The 23,189-nt window shown below is 33.9% G+C and overlaps 1 protein-coding gene across 2 annotated transcripts in view; it reads right to left on the minus strand.

Moving 5' to 3' along the window:
• The window catches only part of slo (calcium-activated potassium channel slo), a 514,476-nt gene that overhangs the window by 481,113 nt on the left and 10,174 nt on the right, over positions 1 to 23,189 (minus strand). For both annotated transcript variants that reach the window (XM_085825984.1, XM_085825983.1), the window contains exon 2: positions 4,740 to 6,247. In XM_085825984.1, coding sequence (XP_085682110.1) covers positions 4,740 to 5,066 — 327 coding nt within the window. In that variant the 5' untranslated portion in view covers positions 5,067 to 6,247. The remainder of the gene's footprint in view (positions 1 to 4,739; positions 6,248 to 23,189) is intronic.

Genomic DNA, 23,189 nt, shown 5'->3' on the forward strand with positions numbered 1-23,189 from the left:
ATAATACAATAATTCTTGCGATAACTTTATATATTCTGAAAATGAAGCTTTATATAATGATTTACAGTTTTGAAATGAAAAGCACTAAAAATATCCTCGAGACGAAACAATATTTTAAATTAAGGATCCTTGTAAATCATAAAAGTATATCATTGATTGTCATTTAAAGCTGATAGAATCAAAGTTTAATTATTCAAATTTATTTGATTACCCACTCCTCTATACAAATTTAAAATGACGTTAAATATCGGAGATATTGAAAATAAATATCTCTATCAATTTTTATATTATTTTTATATTATTATATATATATTTTATATATAATTTTTATATTATTATTTTATATTTTATATTAATTTAGTCACTCTGTTACTCGGCTCCGTGAGCTGTTTCTTTTTTTATTCTTATATATATATATTGCTTTAAAAATGATTGAATTATGTTGTTCTTACCTTCCAGTTAAGGGTTTTATGACTTTAGCTAACCTGCATACAATACTTGTAGAATTAGCAACAATTTAAAAGTTGTTTAAGTGCGGCTAAGTCTAATTTTTTACCATAGGAGCCACATATGTTTACATTTGAGACTAAGCAGAATAGTGGATTTGCTGCCAATCTAAAGAAACTAAGTTTCGGACTAAGAACTGTTTTTTTTTTTTGTTTGTTTGTTTGTATAATTTCTTTTAAACATCGTTTTAGATTTATTATAGTATTTGAATGGAACATGTGGCAACGATTAGATAATTCTTCAGATGATATAATTTTTTCATATTCTGAGTTATAAAATGAATGAGATGCAATGTTGTTAAGAGAACCTACCACCATAATGTCCCTGTGGTTTACAAATAGAGTGGATTTTAAAGAGTGCATTTATTCTATTGTGGCTTATGCACTATCGACGAAGAAGATTTAATTCAATTCAATAGGTTTAAATTAAATGCAGGAAAAATGTGTGTAATATAATATTCCGTGAAAGGAAGTGATGTGGTTTACACATCAGATTTTTATATTAAGGGAACCAACGAGTGTGAAAATGAAGATCGGAAAAGGACTTTTGAGGACACGGCGTATATATAGGGTATAACAAAAAAAAAAAAAAAAAGAAAAAAAGAAAAAGAAAAAGAAATGCCTACGGCTGTAACGTATCATAGAATTTTCCAAAACAAACAACTTTCGCAATACAATGCTGTGTACAGATCGCGTAATGACAAACTGCACATTCAGTCGATCAATGTTAAACGAATTTCGTATACTGCGCATGCCCAGAAGAGAATTTGGCGTCATTACGACTATGGTACGATTTTAAAAGAAGATAAATACGGTGTATGGTTGATATTCTGTTATCTGGGCGTAAACAGTTCGGGATTTTAAAACTTCTTGGGTTGTACAATTATTTATTGCTTAGAGGGTAACTATCGATTGTAAACTACTCAAATTTTCGTTAATTTTCGTTCGTACAAAACAGGAAACATTACACGATATATTAGCTGAATCTTTATTGAATATACTTGTGAGGAATAAACGCAATTGCGTATGGTAAATAACTATATGTTCCAATTGTCCAACTTTAACAAATTAAAGAATAAATCCAGTTTAAATTACTGAATTAAAGTCAAGGAAATTATAAATAACTGATATTAAATATAACGCTTATGAACGAAATAAACCAAAATGAAATGAAACAGAATCAAATGCATTAAGCACAAATAAATTTCGGTAGTATTGTAATTGTAAATAGTCGTTAAGACCTACACGATGAACAGGCTTGTGTAATGGTTGCTTATGTTTAGTCGCCAGTATTTCCTGCCACGCCAACGGTATACCACTGAGCATGCGCAGTAAACGAAATTGGTTAACATTGATCAACTCAATATGCGGTTTGCCAGTACGCGTACAGATCCATTTTTCCACTATCTACCAATAGCTGCTTTAGTTATTGTTCCTTTAACCGTTGTGATAATTTAGTCAATTTGATTTCAGATTTCTTTGAAGAATATAATTAATACAAATACTGAAAGATAGTAAAGTAGCAGAGTTTCGGAAAAATAATTAAAGAACAAAATTCCTTCATAACTGCGCCATTTACTGCGCATTTAGGGAAAAAAAGATATATCATAATAAATGTTGATACTACATACATTAAAACAACTCTTATTACAACTTCACGTGATAACAACTTGACGAATAAATGCCAACGAGACATTAATTTAAATTAAGCGTATCTCTAAATAACAGAACACCAGCTATGCATAGAACAGCTTTCTCCATCTAACTGAAGTCGAGCCCTTTGGAGGGCATAGTTAATAAGACGTATAATTCCCAAGACAGAAAATATAGTTAAGAGTTTCAGGTAATTTACCACCCACAGTGTCATTCATCATGTTAAAACAAAAATTTGACCCGCGAAATAATTACGTGCTTTTAGCAAAAGCTGAGGAAATATTTACATATTACGAATTCTATTCTTTATTAAAAAATGGCTGTAATTTGCTGTCGTAATAAGATTATAAAATCTTAGTATGAACACGTACAACGCGAAGTCAGAATTTTGATTGTAATTTTTTATTTATTTCCCATTGTGTGCGAACTTGGAAAACGTTTCTTGAAACTCGGCGTTATATAAAAGCTTTGTATTGCAACGCGGTAAAGTACAAGATATTTATATTCCAGACTTCAAATTTAATCACAAAAATCGATGATATAAAAGAAGTATTTTTCTATTCGGCTAAAGGCGAAATGTATGTCTTTCGAAATTAATTAACAGATTCAACGATCTAAAAAAAGATGTGTTGCCACTGCCGAATAAAAATATTTTTTTCTTCCACGTCAGGGTTCAGTCGTTTAAATCGGTAGTTTCAGTTGTTCATTCGTTCAGTCTAATCGTTATGTCGTTTAAATCGCTTAATTTGTTAATTAATATCAGAACAATTTAAAAGAAAAATTAACCTTAAATAATTAAAAAATAGAAAATCTGAAAGGATTCAGATTTTAAATTACATAAAAAGGATTTTTTTTAACATTTTGTGTGTTACCTTTATTTAATCAATCAATTTAATTAATATTAATTATGTTCTTCGCACTTAATTCACAAAATTCAGTTCAAGAGCAAATATCACAAAATAATTTAAAATTAAGCCTATCTTTAGAATTTCCGATACACAGTCTCGATTTGAAATCCTTGAGTTTGTTAATCAAAAATTCGTTAAAGTTTTACAAAATATGAAATTCATCATAAAACAAATTTCAAATTTGAGTTTCCAGATGCCCATATTTGCAGTAGGATTACGTCATTCAAAATTCGATGGCTCTAGGTACCGTTCTTTTATCACAATGCGAGAAACATACATACATTTATGCAGATCTTTAAATATTTAATTTCTTCAAATATAATACAGGGCGATAATATTGGGTGGCAAAAGTTTGAAGAATGAAACGGTCATTCAGAGTGATTCCATGCAAAATCGCAAAACGAAAACAATAGTCCCTCAGGGACAAAACTCTTTGGACTAGTTAAACATCGTACGATTTGTTTAATGACTACACACTGCCACGTGGAAAATAAAAATATTTTAATACAGTCAGTGGCAACACATTTAAGTCACCGAGTTCTTTCATTAAATTTAAAATTGAAACATAAATGTCTTACGTTTTGCATGGCGGTAACACAAAGTTTTGCCGATGACCAATCATTTGCACATATAATAAAAGAAAGAGTCTGTGTGCATTTCGTTCGGGCTGCATGTAAGCTAATAGACCCAAGGATACAAATTATGTACATAGGTGCATCTAAATAAGAGCCAGTGCACTTCGAAGCGATTTTTTCGAAATTCGAATCGGATTGTTTCTGTTTTATGTTTCCGATTTTATCGGATCATTTTGAATAATTTCATTTTTTTAGAATTTTGGTTTTGGCAACAGTTTTTGATTTAATGCTTTGTATACTGGAATGCTGACTGTTGAAGATAGGGGATAAAATGCTGCTTTTTTTCTTTTGGTTTTTAAACGCGCAACATCGCAATCTTCTTATTCTGACGCGCATGACTCTGGCGAGGCACAACAGAAATAATTTCCTTTTTTTTCTTCCCTCTCTCTCTTTACTAGCTAATGACAAAGATGTTTGTATATTTTGAATTATGCCATCCACAAAGCACAATTTTGATGGATTATTGCTTTCTGATGATAGTTTCATTCTTTTAGAAATTTAGTTTTGACAACAGTTTTTCATTCATTACCTTGGATGCTGGACTGCTGACAGTTTTTTCTTGAAAAATGTGAGATTAATTGCTTTTTTAATTGTAACTTTTTATATTATGTTTTAATTATATATAATTTTAATTATATAAAAGGTTGTGCATGATTTTGTTTAGGAAACAACGTTTTCAACTTCCTTTATAGCATTTGAATTCTTAAGATTTTGCAACGGGAAGTTGGTTTATTTATTTATTAGAATAATTAATATTTGCATTAAGGGATATTGCTTATTTAGTTGTAATTTTGTTATATGTAATACAGTTTTCTAAAAATTCGTGTTTTTTTTTTTTTTTTTTTTGATAATATTGTTCTGCAGAGTAAACTTTTGCGCAATTTTTAAATTTAACGTTTGGTGTTTTCTTTAGGCATTTTTCCGGTACATTTAAAAGCCAGACGAGGGCTGGCCGCGTAGCCGCTTGTATATTATAAATAAAGAGCAAATTATGAAGATAAGCATACAAGCCTCAAAGCAAGAAAAATTATACTTACCAGTATTCGTCCAGTGGTGGTTTGTCCTGATATCAGTTCTCCTGCCCAGTCTTTGGCTTCAGTCATAAAGCCAATTTCTGTAACATCCGGGCCATTATTATCACCTTGCTTATTGGCCGGTACCTTTGATTTCGAAACTTCCTGGCCAGACGCAGAGGTTTTCTTTCTACAGCAAATAAATGCAAATGCCCTCCAAAGCAAAACGGCGAAAAGGGCGACAAGGAAAGTAACACCACTCGATACCAGGAAACACCAATATTTGCGATCTTTTAAGCAATCTTCGTCACTAATTGCTTTCATTGTCGTTACAGTTTCATTTTCAGCCATTTTGTACCGCAGATGTGATTGATTTATTCCGAAGCGAACACCTCACAAAACAGGTCCTTCGGTGTTTTTAGTCTTTATTTTAATGAAGTCCATCTTACAAGCGCAGCTGAATTACAGATGTTGATTTTTTAAGGATCTTGAAGCTGATTTAAAATATTCAGTAATTTATTCATAGATGAACAACTGAAGAGATCTTTACCGTTCGCACCGTTCTTTAAAAGAATTCGAAACCATATTTAGAACTTCTCTATCTAAATTCCAAATTTAGTGATGCTTTCTGAGATTTCCTCAATTGCAACTAAAAAACGCAATTGCTACTAGCCGAAAAAATAAATTCCAGTATACTAGCAAGCTTCAAAAGTTCTACTCAAAAAACGAACACTACCATATCTATCTAATACACTACGATTAGAATATTTGATATGGTTTTCTTTAATACTGAGATATTTGTATAGTATTTTCTCTACTCTTTTATGTAAGTTTATTTACAAGTACATTAACTACTAGACATGCACGTGTCAGCAAAAATAATGCTTTATATTTTTAAATGATATGATGTTTCGATATTCGCATTTTTCTTTACTTAAACTGCGAAAGATTTCACCTAATATACTCTTCTACGTAACAAAATATTATTGTTAATTCATTCTGTATTCTTGATTTCCAAAATAATTTTAATTCATCATTTTTGTATATAATTTTACATTTTCAAATCTAAATTTTGATATGCTTTGGAATCACTTTGCGATATCTAATTCACTAAAGGTATCAAATTTCTGATTTTAATTTCTTTAATAATCTCTGTATCAAATTAAACATAAATCTTTCAATTTCTACCAACACTAATAATTTTCGCTCTCACGTAAACATGCAGTTGGTCATTTTAACAAGCACAACATCGCAAGTAACATTGATATTCTTTTACTTATTTAACGCTATTCACATTTTTTACAGGAAATCAACATAATTATGCAGGAAATTCTTTTCATTTAAGGCACTGTGAATCAGTTAAATCCTCCATAAAATTCGATGTATGAAGCTTTAAAACAGGAATGAAAGGAGTTCCAGCTCGAATATAATTTTCAGTTATATTCTAATTTTGTCCATCGAAACCTCCATGAGAATGTAGCTATATAATTGCTCTTCTTTTCCCCTCGTAATACGAATATTGTTTCAGACATCTGAAAAAGAAATGAAAAGTAATTACAGTTGAAAAAATAAATAATGGCGAATACATAACGAATAAATATACAACAGACACGAACAACATGACAAAGTATAAGATAACCAAACCAACAACCTTGAATTTACCCTTGAGCTTGAAATGTTTTTTTTTAAATGAAATAAGACATACAAAAAGAACGCATTTAGTCTACATGTACTTTATAGTATACTAAGTACGTATTTAGTCTAAATGTACACTGCGTAAAAAAAAGGGGGGGGACTGTTCTTCCGTTCTACAGAGCCGTTTGACGAAATTCAAATTGCGTTTTTCATGTCTCGAAAGCGCGACTTAAGATATGTATTAGATTTATATATAACTTTGTTCTAATATAAGGTATTTTGAAACAAAATCGGACATTTTCTGAAATGATATGCCAATTTTTTCCGTACTTCGATTCTACGACTCAGATTATGCCAAACTGCCTAGTTTTGTCAAAATCGCACGAATAGTTTTTAAAAAATTAGCTCTCAAAATTTTAGCTCCTCAGTGTTAATTGAATTTGATATATAATTATCAATAGCTCTTTTTTATTAAACATAATTGATTTCCTACTTCCAGAATTCGAAATTCAGGTTTATTCCAAATAAAATCCCCCCCCCTTTTGTGATTAATTTTAAAATTTGTATTTTAAGTAATTTTTATTAATTTTTCGAAAAACATTTAATGTATAACCTATAAACCTTTTACCATTATCTTAAAGTAGATTTATTTCCAAGTATACCTGCAAAAAATTAGAGTTTTTTAATTCAAAATTTCCTAGGATATACGTGAATTTACATTTTGGTGTGTTTTGAAATTTGGTATATTTGTTATAAGCGATAATAACGCCAAATGTGGTATATGCACTTTATTAAAATTATTTGAAAGTATGAACGATGACCTTTTCTCTGCTAGTATACGATTAAAAAAATGAAAGGAAAATAGGTTGCTATAAATTGAGAAGTTCGCCAAATGAATTATTCTTGGCGCAAACTGAAAAAAATGAGCCAAGATAAATTTTAAAATTTCTCCATAAATGTCGCACAAATTTTACAAAATTTAATATTTAGACATAATTTGAGTCGTAGAATCGAAATATTGAAAAACATTGGCATGTCATTTCAGAAAAAGTCAGATTTTGTGCCAAAATACTTATGGTAGAACAGTGCTATATACAAATATATCTAAGTTGGGCTTTTGAAATATGAAAAACTCAATTTGAATTTCGTGAGATGCAGAACTGTACCTTTTTTATCCGCAGTATACTGTACAGTATACTATTTAACTAAGAAAACATCAAATTGTTAGATGTTTTATGTTTTCTAAAATTCACTCGGGATGTATTACCAGTGGAACCATATAGTCTGAATATTTGAAAGTTAGCGTGATGTAATAAGGCGAACATAACGAACCTTTAAAATCAGTTTTACATACATTGACTAATGGCTTAATGAATAGCGTAAAGCAATTGTAATAAAAGCGTAAGTGACTATAAATTTACAAGAAAAATTAACGTACAAAAAAAATTAAGATTTTATTGTGTGCGATATTTATAAATACTGACGTAAATGCTATGGTAAATAGCACTGATTTCGAAATTATGAACTAGATTCTGGAAACTCCGACGTTTAGTAAAACAATTTAGGGAGTGTATCACTTTGTGAAAGAGTTCTTCAGTCATTATACTCAAACTGCGATGTATGCTTCTGATAGCGTTTATTAAAGTTTCACTTTTCGCTACTGATACAGGCTTCCGATTTAAGGTAATTGCGAAAATTGCCAAACGGAATTAGTACCTGGTCAGTGGAAGGATTCAACCTCTCCATCAGCACGCTCCAGCTGCCAGCGGCATTTAAATTCCAACTTCAAGAATGACAGAATCACAGCAGTTTGAGGTATATATAATCATCTGTGCCAATGGCTACGAATACATTCATTAATTGTATACATTAGACATAATAGCATAATAAAAGACATATTGTATCGACACAAGATTCACATCAACTTCAACCATCTTTGCAAAGAGTATATAATGTGAAGGCGTAATAGGAATAAATGGCAGGTGGGATCTCTTTAAAATAATAACAAGATGATATAATAGTTTAAGTACAGGAAAAATAGTTTACTCTATTTCAACATGACGAAAGGCACTGTGCTATTTACAGTTTATAGATAATTCATATTGTTACGTTTTTTTATTCTTCTGACAGCAGTTGTTGCGTTATTTTCTTCATTCACGTTCGTACGGGGTTTGTAGATTTGGAGTGACTAACGATGACAAACACGCTGGAGCAATCAGCGACACAGCCTTCACACTGTCAGGCAATAACGGTGGAGACAGCTTCACCGCAAAGCACCCGACTCTGCTTGGTCGTTCTCGGAACTCCACGTACTCTCGAGACTCTCCACGCTACAACTCGTGATGCACTGGACGACACAACTGTGCACTGGACGACACACGAGCACAGCTCCCGACTCTTCGGTTCAGTCGTTCCCGGAGCTCAACACGCTCTCTAGACGATGCACTAACCGCGATATACGAAGACACTCTTTCGATGCACTCGACGACCCACTCGGCACTCGCTGCCCGGCTGTCAACTCGATCGACTGCTCAGGGATTGACTCGCTAGACGAGACACCAACTCGATACTAATTAACTCTGAAATCTGTACATTTTATTGCGTACCAGCAGGGTTTATATAGCTTTTGACTGGTGTTCGAGAACATTCTGGTCTAAACCGGTAAGAATTCGTTCCAGAAGGTTCTCCATCCGTCCATGGTATATCGCCAAACGGGCGATTTCTCATCAAATTTCGCAACCTTGCTTTCCTTTGCCATTTTACGGCAACTCTAAACTGCTTTGCGGGAAAGCCATCTTACCGCGCCTGTACATTTCGTAACACTATTTAGTATACAAGATATGTACATTAACAAAAATAAGTAAATAACAAATCATTAACAAAAATTAAAATAAAAAATTAAAATAAAAAACATTAACAAAAATCAGTAAATAATAAAAATAAGTAAATAGTAGCAAAAATAAGTATTTAAACAGTACGAAAATGAAATTTCAATAGAGATGCAACAAGTACAATACAGTAAGGACATAACAGAACGTACCTAGGCAAAGATAGATCACAAATATGACAGTGATTTACGAATTGCCGTCACAGTCTATATTGATTTGCTTACTGGGGTAGCAAAATAAGAACGATATATTGTCTTGTCAGAATCACCAAGGGATACAAAGCTATATACTATACTATCAAGAACATCAGAGAATACTAAACAATCTTTAATTGCATTTGATTTAACTGGTCAGACTTATAAATGTGCTTACCTAGTTACTACAGACATTTATCGTGCAGTAAAACATGGTAAGATTAAGTGTGCGAGAGTGGCACCTAATAGGTGGGCCACCATCACCTTTCCTATGAAGGGGCGGACAGCTACAACCATGCCGGGATTCGAACCCAGGCCCTTCGGCATCGTAGTCAGCCTGGGCGGCGGATACGTATTAAATCTGTATATAGAATTTTTCTAATATAGGTATTTGGACACAAAATCCGACTTTTTCTGAAAGGACATGCTGTTTGTTTTCCATATTTCGATTTTAAACAACTCAAATTAGACCAAATTGCCAAGTTCTGCTAAAGTCACTTGAGCAGATTTTAAAATTTGAGCTCTCAAAATTTTAGGTCCTCAATGTTAATTGAATTTGATATATATTTATTAATATCGCTTTTCTTTATTAACCTTACTTGATTCTTTCTTTCATATTTCGAAATTTAGGTTGATTCCAAATATAATTCGCCAATGCTTTATGATTTATTTTTAAACTTGTATTGTAGAGTCATTAGGTTAATTGGAAGCAGAAAAGATGAAGAATATGCAACCGCCTTCTCCGGGAATCGAACCACAGACCTCTGGAATACCGGATCAGCGTGCTACCGTTACACCACGAAGGCACGCTAGGAAAGCGGGAGGAATACCTTATAGTATATTTAAATAATTTTTAAAAATTTTTCGAAAAACATTTTGAACTATAACTTATAACCTTTTAACCAATATCTTAATCTAGATGTATTTCTAAACATATCTGCAAAAACTCAGACTATTTATTCAAAATTTCCGAAGGTATACGAGAATTTACATTTGGCACGTTTTGAGATTTGGGGGATTAATATAGGCGATAATAACGAAAATGTGGTATACGCACTTGTTTAAAATTATTTGAAAGTATGAACGTTGACTTTATTTTTCCCGCACGTGCACAAAGAAAAAAAAGCAAAGGAAAATTAGGTTGCTATAAATTAAGAAGTTCGTCAAGTGTATCATTCTTAGCGCAAACTGAAAACAATGCGCCAAGATAAATTTTTAATTTTCCCCATAAATGTCTCACCAAAATTTACAAAATTTAATACGTACTCATAATTTGAGTCGTACAATCGAAATATGGAACACAATTGGTATGTTATTTTAGAAAAAGTCCTATTTTGTGTCCAAATACTTTTGTTAGAACAATAGTATATATAAATATAATATATATCGTAAGTCGCGCCTTAGATACATGGAAAACACAGTTTAAATATCGTTAATCGGCCCAGTAGAACGGGAGATATAGAAATGTCCCATTTTCTTCGCTGTGTTTATTTTAATTTTATAACAGTTATTTTAATTTCAAAATCCTCTTCATATAAATTTTTTCCCCATTTAACTGCCTACCGGAATGAATTTAAAAAATATTCCGGAATAGTAGAATGGAAGATATAGAACTCTCCCCTTTTTTAGTTCAAAGGGGCTTTTTCCTGAAGGACTATTGTTTCGTTTTGCGATTTTGCGTTGAATCACTATAAATGTGCGTTTCACTTTTCAAACTGTTGCCACCCAATGTTAGAGTCCTGCATTATATTTGAAGAAATTGAATAATGAAAAATGTGCATAAATGTACGTCTATTTCTGGCATTGTGATAAAACAACGGTACCTAGAGCCATCGAATTTTGAATGACGTAATCCTATTGCGAATATGGGCATCTGAAATTTAAATTTGAAATTTGGAATTTGTTTTATGATCGATTTCATATTTGTAAACCTTTATCGAATTTTTTAATAACAAACTCAACGATTTGAAAGCGAGCCATAGCAACAATCTACGAGGAGGGGCACCTTTTTATCTCCACCGCGCGGAACTGGGTATAGGAAATTCTAAAGATAGGCTCATTTTAAAATTATTTTGCGACATTGCTATTGAACTAAAATTTATGGTTTAAGTGCGGAGAACATGATATTTAACAAATAAAGTTAACACACAAAACGTTAAAAAACGCTTCTTTGGACGTAATTTAAAATCTGAAACCTTTCGTTTTTTTTAAAGGGGGCGCATTGTAATTTAAAAGCTTTTAATGAAGCTCAATAAAGTAAACAGAGAAGCAGCACTAATCATATTTATAGATTGCCATCATACTTATTTCTTATCTCTATAAACAAACAAGTTTGGCTAAGTTTAAATTTACTAAGCAGTTTTTCAAATCGCGTGATGCCTCTGGCACGCCGTCGTATATCTTGGCATGGGAAACAAACGATGTGCCAGATAAGTTAAGAGTACCCTTCAAACCTGAGACTTAAGCTTTTGCATCATTAATTGCACTTACTTGGTGTTCCAGGGCATATGTATCAGACTTTGTCAAGTAATTAAACATTTCAAAACAAACTAGCCGCTAAGCAGCCAACGTTCGTCTGGCTTTTAAATGTACTGGTAAACTGCCTAAAGGGAATACCCAAACGTTAAATTTAAAAACTGTACAGAATTTTACTCTGCAAAACAACTTTATAAAAAAATTCTATTAAAAAATATGAAAGGCTTCACATTTTAAATTATATCCAAAGGGACGTTTTTTTAACATTTTGTGTGTTACCTTTATTTATTAACTACTACTAACATGTTCCTGGTACTTAAACCTAAAAATTCAGTTCAACGCAGTATCGCAAAATAATTTTAAAGCGGTAAAGGCCCTGAACACTGGCAGTTCGGTCCGAGTTTTGAATCCCGCAAAGAGACTAGCTGCATGGACGTTTTCGTAGTTTTCTCCATGTGTAACGAATTAATAGAGCCAGTTTCCTCTAGAACGTCCACCACGAAGGCATCCCTCCCTTCCGTGTCGTGCTTTAGGGAGGAACGATAATAATATGTTTCTTCTACTAATCTACAGAAATTGTGTACCAAGCAATCTTATTCAAGATTTCGCCTCCTAAGGTATTCCGAACTGGTCGAAATCTTTCTACTACCATAAACACCTACGCGTCAAACTGAAGGGCAAGCGGATAATTTAAAACATTCATAATTCCTCACATAACGCTTCCGATGCCAGCAAAAGAGCTGATCCCAATCATTTTTTTAGTCATAAGTATTCAGGACTTATGACTAAAAAAAAATCAGAAAGAAACGGCAGGCACACATTTTGAGCCACTCATGATTCCTCAAGAAGCCTTTTCAATGACTGTGATAGCGATAGTCAACGTCATTCTGCATTACGGGATTTTGGAGTGACCATTCATGACTACGGACGTGGCTGTTTCCATGGTCATTCAAGCCAACATCTACTTATGAGCAACAGCAAAAAAAAAAAAAAAAAAAATGATGGGTACCCAACATGACTTCAAGGAATATTAAATTATGCGTAATCTTTGCTGCATTTCATTTAAACGTATTTCCTCTAATTTTATTAGAGACAGATTTCTCATTCAATTAGTTCAGTTCTCACTTCGCGACAAGACAAAAATACATAAAAGCTCTAAATATCTATATTAAAAACTGAAAAATATAAAACACAAAATACAGTTAAAGAAATTAAAAAAAAATTTTTACAATTAAAATTACACTTTCTACGTAAAAGCAAGCAATTTGGCCAGCGGGCAAAAAGGCAGATTTTTTTGCTGCACAAAACTGAACGTTTACTTTTGGTCTCACTCGGCAAAAAGACACTGAAGGCGTAGAAACTGACTTAATTTATTGTGGACGCTATGCCGAGTCAATATAGCGGATCATTTAATATCTTAAATGATAATTCCAGAATGGATTAACCATAATTTAGTTGCCAATAATAAAAGAAGACTTTACTTTGTTGTCGCGAAGCTTAGTTTCTCTAGATTGGCAACAAATCCACTATTCTGCTAAGCTTCTAATGTAAACAAGTATGGCTGCTATTATAAAAAATTAGGCTTAGCCGCACTTACACAACATTAGATTGTTGATAAGTCTGCAACTATTGCATGCAGATTCACTAAAGGCATAAAAACCTTAACGGGAGGATAAGAACAACATAAGTCAATGATTTTTAAAGCAAAAAATATTCAATAGCAACAGGGTATATGTATATGTATATGTAATTATGTAATTTTGGTGCAGCCGATAGCAACCGAAAAGAGAGGTGCACAACTACATTCTATAGCAGTCCTACGTTCTGAGGCTATACGTTTTTGAGTAATGCAAGATATATACATACGTACGAACGCACGTACATACGTCACGAAAAAATCTCTTCTGAATACTTTTTTGCAACCCGTTTTGGGAAAACGAGGCTCTTAATCTGTCCTTACGTTCAGATGTCACGCAAAAACATAATTAAATTGCATTCGATAGCGGTCAAAATGTATATTTATTTTGAAATATGATATACTTTCTTTACTTCGCAGAAGGAAATAAAAAGGCCTACAAATTAACCTAATTGTAATTAATTACCTAAATTTTACATTTCAAACGATAGAAAACATTTTCTATTTTTTAACTGCTGCTAAATTTCTTATTGAATTTAAAAGCTAAATCAAAAAAACTTTTGCGAAATGTGATATTATTTTAGGCATCGAGATCCTTTTTTTGCAAACGTTACGCATGGTTATATTTCCTTTCTCACTCTAACATTTTTCTTCCAAACTTATAATAGCCTTTTTTATTTCAAGTATTATCTGTTCTAAAAACAAGTTTAGAATTAGTTAGGAATAAATTACAAATGGAAATTTTTATGTATTTTTGAGAGACAATGTGAAACGATCTATATCGGCCGAGACAAATTTATTCGTAGTGTTCTATCCCAAAGACAATTTTTATTAAAGGCGTAACTATACACTTATAAAGTATTTCTCTCGCCTTCTCAGCATGCTTTCGTGGTGTAATGGTCAGTATACTCGGCGAGTAATGGTCAGTATACGAGAGGTCCGAGGTTCGAGTCCCGGCTAGGGCATTGCTTATTTTTCTTGTTTCCTGCGTCAAAAAACCCTAATAAATCTACGGTGGCACCCAAAGTAAGAAAGGTGATGGATAAAGATTCCCCACCACCACGATTTGGTGCTTGGTTCTCCTAATCCCCATTCGCCCTTTAAAAGGGTAAGTTTATAAGGTATTTCTTCCGTCTTCTTAGCATGGCTTCGTGATCTAATGGCCAGCACACTCGGCGCGTGTTCAAGAAGTCCGAGGTTTGAATTCTGGCGACGGCACTTCATTTTTCATGTCTCCCGGATAAAAATATCCGGTATCTACACTAGCGGTTCTCAACCTTTTGACTGACGTGTACCATCTAAACAAAAATTGAAAACCTCTAGTACCATCACTAGAAAGTACTACTACCACCACCACGCTTGAATAAAACTCAAAACGCATAAATTTAGGAGTGTTAGAGAAAAAATTCAATCAAGATGTTCGGGCTTTTATTTTTGAATTTAATAGTTAAAAATACTTTGCTTCTTTGCGTACCACCTGTTTTTCTCTTGCGTACCACCGGTTGAAAACCCCTGCTCCAGGATACACTCTTACGGAGAAAAGTAATGGATATCCCAGCGGTTTTCGAAAAATGGCTGCAGAAAAAGAAATTAAATTTTCATTTCATTTTTCTTTAATTTTTTAAAAGTTAATTTTAAATAAATAATCATGTGAACGAAAAGTGACAATTGAGAAGATAAAAATAAAACAAAATTGGCTTCCATTCATATAAAATACAAATAGGTCTTGCATGTGAAATTTAATCTCAAGATTGGACTATTTTTCAGCAGAATATTATATGTAGTATAAGGTATTTTCTCCCTTTTTTTCAATGAGGCTTCGCGGTGTAATTCGAAGCATATTCGACTCGCATTTGCAAAGTATAGAGTTCCAATCCCGAGGAAGGCAATACCCATTTTTTACGTCTCTAGCATATTTAAAATAAATGCTTTCAGACTTTTTGTTGCATCCAAAGTGGCGTTTTATTAACGTTTTGTGTACTAACTTCATTTATTAAATATCATGGTTTTCAAACTTAAACAATAAAATTGAATACAACAGCAATATCGCAAAATATTTAAGAGAACAAACATAGTCTCGCTCGCTGGAGGAAACGGAGTCTCGCTCGCTGGAGATAAAAATGTTCCTTTTTGCCGTGCAATGTTGCCATTGCTGTCTTTGAAATCGTTGAATTTCTTAATCAAAAACTCATAAATGCTTTTCGAAATATGAAATAGATAATAAAACAAATTCCAAAATCCAAATTTGGGCTTCCGGGAAAATCCACATTCGGGTGGAGACGTACGTTATTCAAAATTAGATGACTCTAGGTACCGTTGTTTTATCCCAATGCGTAAAACATACATACATTCATGCAGATTATTCATTATTTAATTTCAGTTGAATTAGTTAATCACAATTTGGAAAGGGAACCGACATTTTAACGCAAAATACGAAAACGAAATTAATAGTCCTTCTGGGAAAATTGACCCTTTGGACTGATAAAATACAAACGTTTCATGAAATCGAATCGTAAGTTTGTGCAAAATATAATATCTATTAAAATTTTTAAAGGAAAATGTTAAATTACTCACCTAGACGAAAACACCAGAAATGAACGTAGAGCGCGTTTTTACGTAAAGTGCATGGGAGGAAACAATGCTCTCTTCTTAAACTGACATTCTAAAAGCAAGCTTTATATTTCCTGCAATTGACGAAAACAACTTCTGCCAAACCACGGAATGGAATGAGTTGGTACAAACGCTTGGCCACGACTGTTACCATTTAGCGCATACAAAAATAATGGCCCTCAAAGTAAACTCGAATTTATTATACAATTTGTTGCGTAAGTAATGCTTTTGCGTGACATAAATGTCAGAAAAGAAATTTTTCATTTTCGTTCGTATACACTGCTCAGCAAATTTTTAGCACGCAACTATACGCATGAAAATACAATTAGAGGATCAAAATTAATAAAGTAATGAGCATCTCATCCCATATTGCAATGTGGTAATAAAAACACAAAAATGTTTAGGAACTAAAGTATTATAATTAATACGTTCACGGTTGCTCACGAAAATACGATGAAGTATGGATAGTTACATACTTCATAACAACTTTTCCTAACAGCTATATAGCTATTAAATAAATATACTTTAACGAGCGAGTGAATAGTAGCTAAAACTAACTTTCACTTTCACTTCGCGACCGCGCTTGGCATGAGTAAAAAATTCTCAAAAAATTTATTGTTTAATTTTTTACATACATTTATTAAAATTCTTTCCTGCGAATTTAATGTTCCACTCAAATTCATAAAGTTCGTTCTTTAAAAAGGTATATTTTTGTCTTTTCCTGCGAATTTAATGTTCCACTCAATTTAAATTTGCAATCTATAAATTTTACAGGATGAACTTTTATTTTCTAGTTTATATACACTGGTGTGCAAAAATTAAGGACGAGAGGTTTTTTCAATATAACTTTGTACAAAAGCTTTCCAAATCAACACATTTAATACCGTAAGATCCCCAATACGTAAGGACATGAGTAATGTAAGCAACACTTACTAAAAGAGAAATCAGAGGGATAAAAAGAAGCTTTATTGAAAAAGTAGCATGGAGCGCAATGCGACTGAAGACCGAAACATCCCTGTGATGGGTGTCCAGCAAGAAACATCCGGTCTTTAATAGGGGATATGATCTCCCTGACTACTAGGCAGGTTTCACAGCGTCTGCCCATGCTGAGAATGAGGGTGTCAATGAGTTGTTGAGGCATGGCTGCCCATTCGTCTTCCAGCGCCAATCGAAGCTCCGGAATCGTTACTGGTGGTAAGGTACGAGCTGCCAAGCGTCTGCCTAGAAAATCCCACACATGCTCGATGGGATTGAGATCCGGAGATCGTGCCGGCCAATCCATACGTTCAATATCCTCACTCTCTAAGAGCTGTTCGGCATCTACTGTGCGATGACATGGTGCATTGTCGTCCATGAAAAGGAACTGCGGACCCATAGCGCCTCTAAAAAGAAGCACATATGGAAGAAGAATCTCGTTACGATAACGGGTCCCGTTGACTGAACCTGCGTCGAAGATGTGAAGGTCTGTACGACTACCAAGCATGATGCCTCCCCAAACGAGAACACCGCCACCTCCATACCTGTCCCTTTCAATGATGTTCGAGGGATGATTGCGGCTTACCCGCTCTCTCCAGATGAGTATGCGATGAGAATCGCTACTCAGACTGAATCTGCTCTCATCTGTAAAGAGTACTCGTCCCCATTCATTGTCTCTCCAATTCCGGTGTTCCCGGCACCACAGAGAACGCCTTCTCCGATGGGCAGGCGTTAGAGGTACACACCGTACAGGGCGTCGTGCAAACAGACCACCACCGTGCAGTCTTCTGGCCACTGTAAAACGCGATATCGGTCGTCCAGTCGCCTGTGTCGTGTGTCTAGCGATTTCTCCCGCTGTCTGCCGCCTGTTTCTTCTGGCCTGTAAGGCAATATACCGGTCATCTGCGGGTGTGGTTCCTCCTGGACGACCACTACTAAACCCCCGGATAGCTGTTCCTGTAGTTTGAAATTGTCTCCAAAGTCGTGAAACGATGCTGTGAGCAATTCCGAACTCTGCAGCCACACTTGTCACACTGCGGCCTTCCTCCAACTTCCCAATGATTCGACCTCGGGTAAAAGCATCCAGATGTCGTCTAACAGATTGATTATTCGCCATTTATCGCTGAGGCAGCAACTCGGTGTGATTTTAACTGCTATACGGCGTTCAATCTCTTTGCCAGAAATACTGATCTTACACCGACAACATGCTTTATACTACTCAGACACTCCCCCATTACGTCTACCTGCATATCTGCGCATGTGCTACCGTACATCACCTTACTTAATCTTCTGACTGAACGTTCTGTCCGCTCTGCCTCTTCGTTCAGCTGATATGCTAATTTTCCGACTTCGTCCTTAATTTTTGCACACCATTGTATGCTTCTGTTCTGTGCTATAATCTTCTAAATTATATGGCCTCCTAATTTGCATAGTTAGAGAACGGTTAAATTATAACACAATTTAGATTACAGAGGGTGTTCACATATTTTGTAATGATTTTAATTTTCTCCGCGAATTTAAATATTAATTTTAAAATAAAAAAGTCACTAGCATCAAATTCTAATAAGGTTTAATTATTATCTGCAGCATTAAAAATATCCTTTTCTTTAAAATATCGCTGGAAAACAAAGAATGGATCTAAGGCTATATTTTTGCGCTGTTCGAAGAGAAAGACTCTTATTCGATTACTAAAAAAAGATTCCAAATGCATGATTTTAATATTTCTACGCGTAAAATAAGTGACATCTTGATTTAAAATCTAATCAAAAATAAAATAAAGAAATAAGAAAATCTGAAATATATTAGATTTTAAATGACGTCCAAAGGGAACTTATTTTAACATTTTGTCTGTTACCTTTACTTATTAAATATCACGTTCTTTGCACTTAAAACATAAAATTCAGTTCAAGAGCAATATCGCAAAATAGTTTTGAATTGAGCATATCTTTAGAATTTCCGATACTTACTCTCTCGTGATGGAGATAAAAATTTATTTTCTGTACAACGTTGCCATGGCTCGCTTTGAAATCCTCGAGTCTAGTAATTAGAAATTCGTTAACGTTTTACAAAATATGAAATCGATCATAAACCAAATTCCAGATTTCAAATTTGGACTTCCACATGCCCATATTCGCAGTAGGATGACGTCATTCAAAATTTGATGGGTCTATGTACCGTTGTTATATCACAATGCGAAAAATATACATACATTTATGCAGATTTTTCGTTATTTACTTTCTTCAAATATAATGCAGGACTCTAACATTCTGTGGCAACAGTTTGAAAAGTGAAACGGACATTTATAGTGAACCAAAGCAAAATCGAAAATCGAAAACAATAGTCCTTCAGGAACAAAACCCCTTTGGACTTAAAAAACATGATGTTCATCGTCTAACACCAAAACATGTTTCTAGGGGTAAGACTATGTGCAGATTGCTGTACAAAAATTATTTGGCAGGTGAAAAATGGAAATATATAGCTATAACGGATGAGGCTTGGTTATACTTAATCGCAATAGAAACAGATCGATTTGCTACCGAAAAAGAGGAGAAAAAGACATAATATTTTGGTTCAAAGAAAACAAGGAAACTTTTTCTAAAGGTTTTATGCATATTACTGGATCCACTTATAACGGAAAACTTAAAATAAGGAAAGTAGGAAAAACTGTCAAAATTAATTCGGATTACTATCAGAAATATGTTTTAACACCTATTTTTAAAAAGGCCAAAAATGCATAAAGAGGGTTTTTAAACAAGAAATTTTAAAAAGAGACATCTTTTAAAGACGTATAAGGTATTTCTCCCGCCTTCTTAGCGTGCCTTCGTGGTGTAGTGGTTTGCACGCTGGGCGCATATTCCAGAAGTCCGTGGTTCGCTTCCCGGCGAAGGCGTTGCTCATTTATCATCTCTCCTGCTTCCAAAACAACCTAATGTCTCTACAACCTTAACTCTAAAATTTAGTATGAAATGTGAGCTTGTTTAAGAGAGATCCATTCCTTTATGTCTGCTCTTATTTAACTTAACTTTAACGGTAAATTAGGATCCACTTTTAATTTTGTTCTGTATTTCGTTTTCAAATAAAACGTGGAAGAATATAATTGTTCGCACAAATAAGGTCTGAAAAAAGGCAATTTAATAGCTTTATGCGAAATGACTAATGTCTTTTCTGGGGGGTTCACCCAGAAGATAACAAGCGTGTTATTTTTTGAATCTTCTGTTAACAGTTCGATGACAGAAAATTTCTATCAATTTGTCTTTTTCTCCACGAGATTTTTGAATTTAATAGTTTAAAATATTTTGTTTAATTCCGTACCACCGGTTCAGAATCGCTGCCTTATAATAACCATGTCGCTGGGCCTGGGCTAGCGTAAGGTATCTTGAATCGATGAGTTGAACGAAAGATATAGATAAGTGATAAGTGACGGAGGACGTGGGCACTGCCCCTTTACCTTAATGGTTAATCAGTGCAGCACCACGTCCGCCATTATCCAGAGCCGCCGATGTGGTTCGATGCCGTCCAACTGCCTCGGTCCGAGTGCTTATAGTCCAAAGAGGCTTTGTACCTGAAGGACTATTGTTTTCGTTTTGCGATTTTGCGTCCGATCCCCATAAACGGTGTATCACTTTTTGAATCGTTACCATGAAATACTATCGCTCTGCATTATATTTGAAGAAATTAAATAATGAAGAATCTGCATAAATGCATGTATGTTTCTGGGATTGCGATAAAACAATGATACCTAGAGCCATCCAGTTTTGAATTACTTAATCCTACAGCAAACATTGGCATCTGGAACCGCAAATTTGGAATTTCTTTTATGATCGATTTCATATTTTGTAAAACTTTAACGAATTTTTGGTTAACAAACTCCAGGACTTTCAAGCGAGCCATGGCAACGTTCTACTGAAAAAAACATTTTTATCTTCAACGCGCGAGTCTTTGTATCGGAAATTCTAAAGACACGCTCATTAAAAAATTATTTTGCGACATTGCTGTTGAACTGAATTGTTAGTAAGAAGAACGTGATATTTAATAAATAAAGGTAACACACAAAACGTAAAAAAAAAACGCCCCTTTGAACGTAATTTAAAATCTGAAAAACCTTTCAGATATTTTTTATTCGCGCAGTGTACAGGTTCGGTTTCTAGGTCAAAATCCGAACCGGTTTTAGAGTTGCGATGTTGATCCGGTTTCCGCAGGAAAGCTATTGATCTTACGTAATTTCGAACATGTGATAAGTTATTATCGAAGTAACGTCGATAAGCATATTGCACCTCCGCAATGTTGTTAACTATTAGTTCCAAAGGTTAATTCGAGTTTATTCATTACAATCAGTTCACATCTATATGCACTTCATCTTTGAAACTACGGGCTAGATATGGACAATTTAAATCGCCACCATAAGACCGTATCTCGAAATCAAAGAAATATATTTTGCTTCTTGTGCATTTGTAACAGTTTCTTCCGAATTGGCGCTCAAATCTACGATGTCTTGGTACATCAGTGTTTGTAAAATATTGCTTTGAGAATTAAGCTACGGAATTTTTTTTTTCTTTCACAGCTTCTCATATAAAGATATTCAAGTGCCATTAAATGTGTACTTCGAAATAAGAGTTAGAAACGTTAAGAGTCCTTTAAACAAGTATCATTGCAAAAAGAGAATTAAATTTAAGTGCTCTTGAAGATAAAGAATCGGGAAAAGTCTCGTAAGATATTACACTTATACAATGAACTGTTTCTGAAAACAAAATACGGTACAAGAAAAAAAAAGAATTTATTTAAAAAAATCCTAATAAATAAACAACAAATTTAAAATTTATAGAAAATCTTTCTTTCGATAGTTTCCGTACTCAACTTTTTCTCTGCGCAATCGAACGATTTCATTATCGGAGCTCTACATCTCAATTATGAAGCTCTATATTATGAAATAAAATTTTAATTTAATTTCCTTCAATTAAAGAGACCACAATTTACCTCATTTTCATTTCCTTCTACGAAGTAAAATGCTCCACCATAGAACACCCGGTACCATACACACCGGTTCCAAAGAAAATATCCATTTTGACAGCTATTGAATGCAATTTAAGGATGCTTTTGCGTGACATCTGTACGTAAGGACAAAATAAAGGACTCTTTTTCCCAAAATGGCCCACCAGCGGCCGAGCGTGTAAAGTCGCTGAACACTGGTAGTTCGGTCCGAGGTTCGAGTCCCGCGAACGGGCTGGCTGCATGGGCGTTTTCGTGGTTTTCCCCATGTGTAACGTGTATACGAGCCAGTTTCCCTTAGAAAGTCCTCCACGAAGGCATCCCTCCCCTTAGGCAGATAGCCCTAGTGTGCTTTGCCATAATTAAATACATCACCACCATCATTTTCCCAAAATGAATTAAAACTGATTTAAAATGGATTCAGAAGCTATTTTTATGGTGTCTGTATGTGCGTATATAAGTATGTATCTCTCGTAACTCAAAACTCAATTGTCTCAGAACGTTGAAATTTTGTATATAAGACCACTATAACATACAGTTGTGAACCTCCTTTTTTAGTTGCAATCGGCCGCACTAAATGTATATATATATATATATATATATATATATATTAATTGCGTAGAAGGAACCCGATACTTTTAACAGCTTGCAGTAGTCACGGCCAAAGATAGATATTTTGATGCACTGCAGCTTGAAATCTACATAGTTAGATAGATGGATGCATAAACCAGTAACCAGAGGTGGCCGTTTCGAAACACTACTTTATTCCATAATTCACATTAGATCATTTTCGTAGACAGGGTATTTTTTAATCATTACGATACAATAATTTCTATATACACAGATAAATATATACGATAATTTCTATATACACAGGTAAATATATACGATACGATAATACGATAATTTCTATTTACACAGGTAAAAAGAATACGACGTCATTTTTGGCAGTTGGGTATAGCAGCACGCATATGTTAGCAGTGGCGGAAGCTAGAAAAACAGATGACGTAATTACTTGGGAGTGGTATTTATACCTAGTAGATGCAGAAAGTACTCTAAGCTGTGATTGATTAAT

This window comes from Stegodyphus dumicola, chromosome 10 (genome assembly GCF_044657685.1).
Source record: "Stegodyphus dumicola isolate Sdum_Otavi_A_Nest chromosome 10, ASM4465768v1".
Classification (NCBI taxonomy): Eukaryota; Metazoa; Arthropoda; class Arachnida; order Araneae; family Eresidae; genus Stegodyphus; species Stegodyphus dumicola.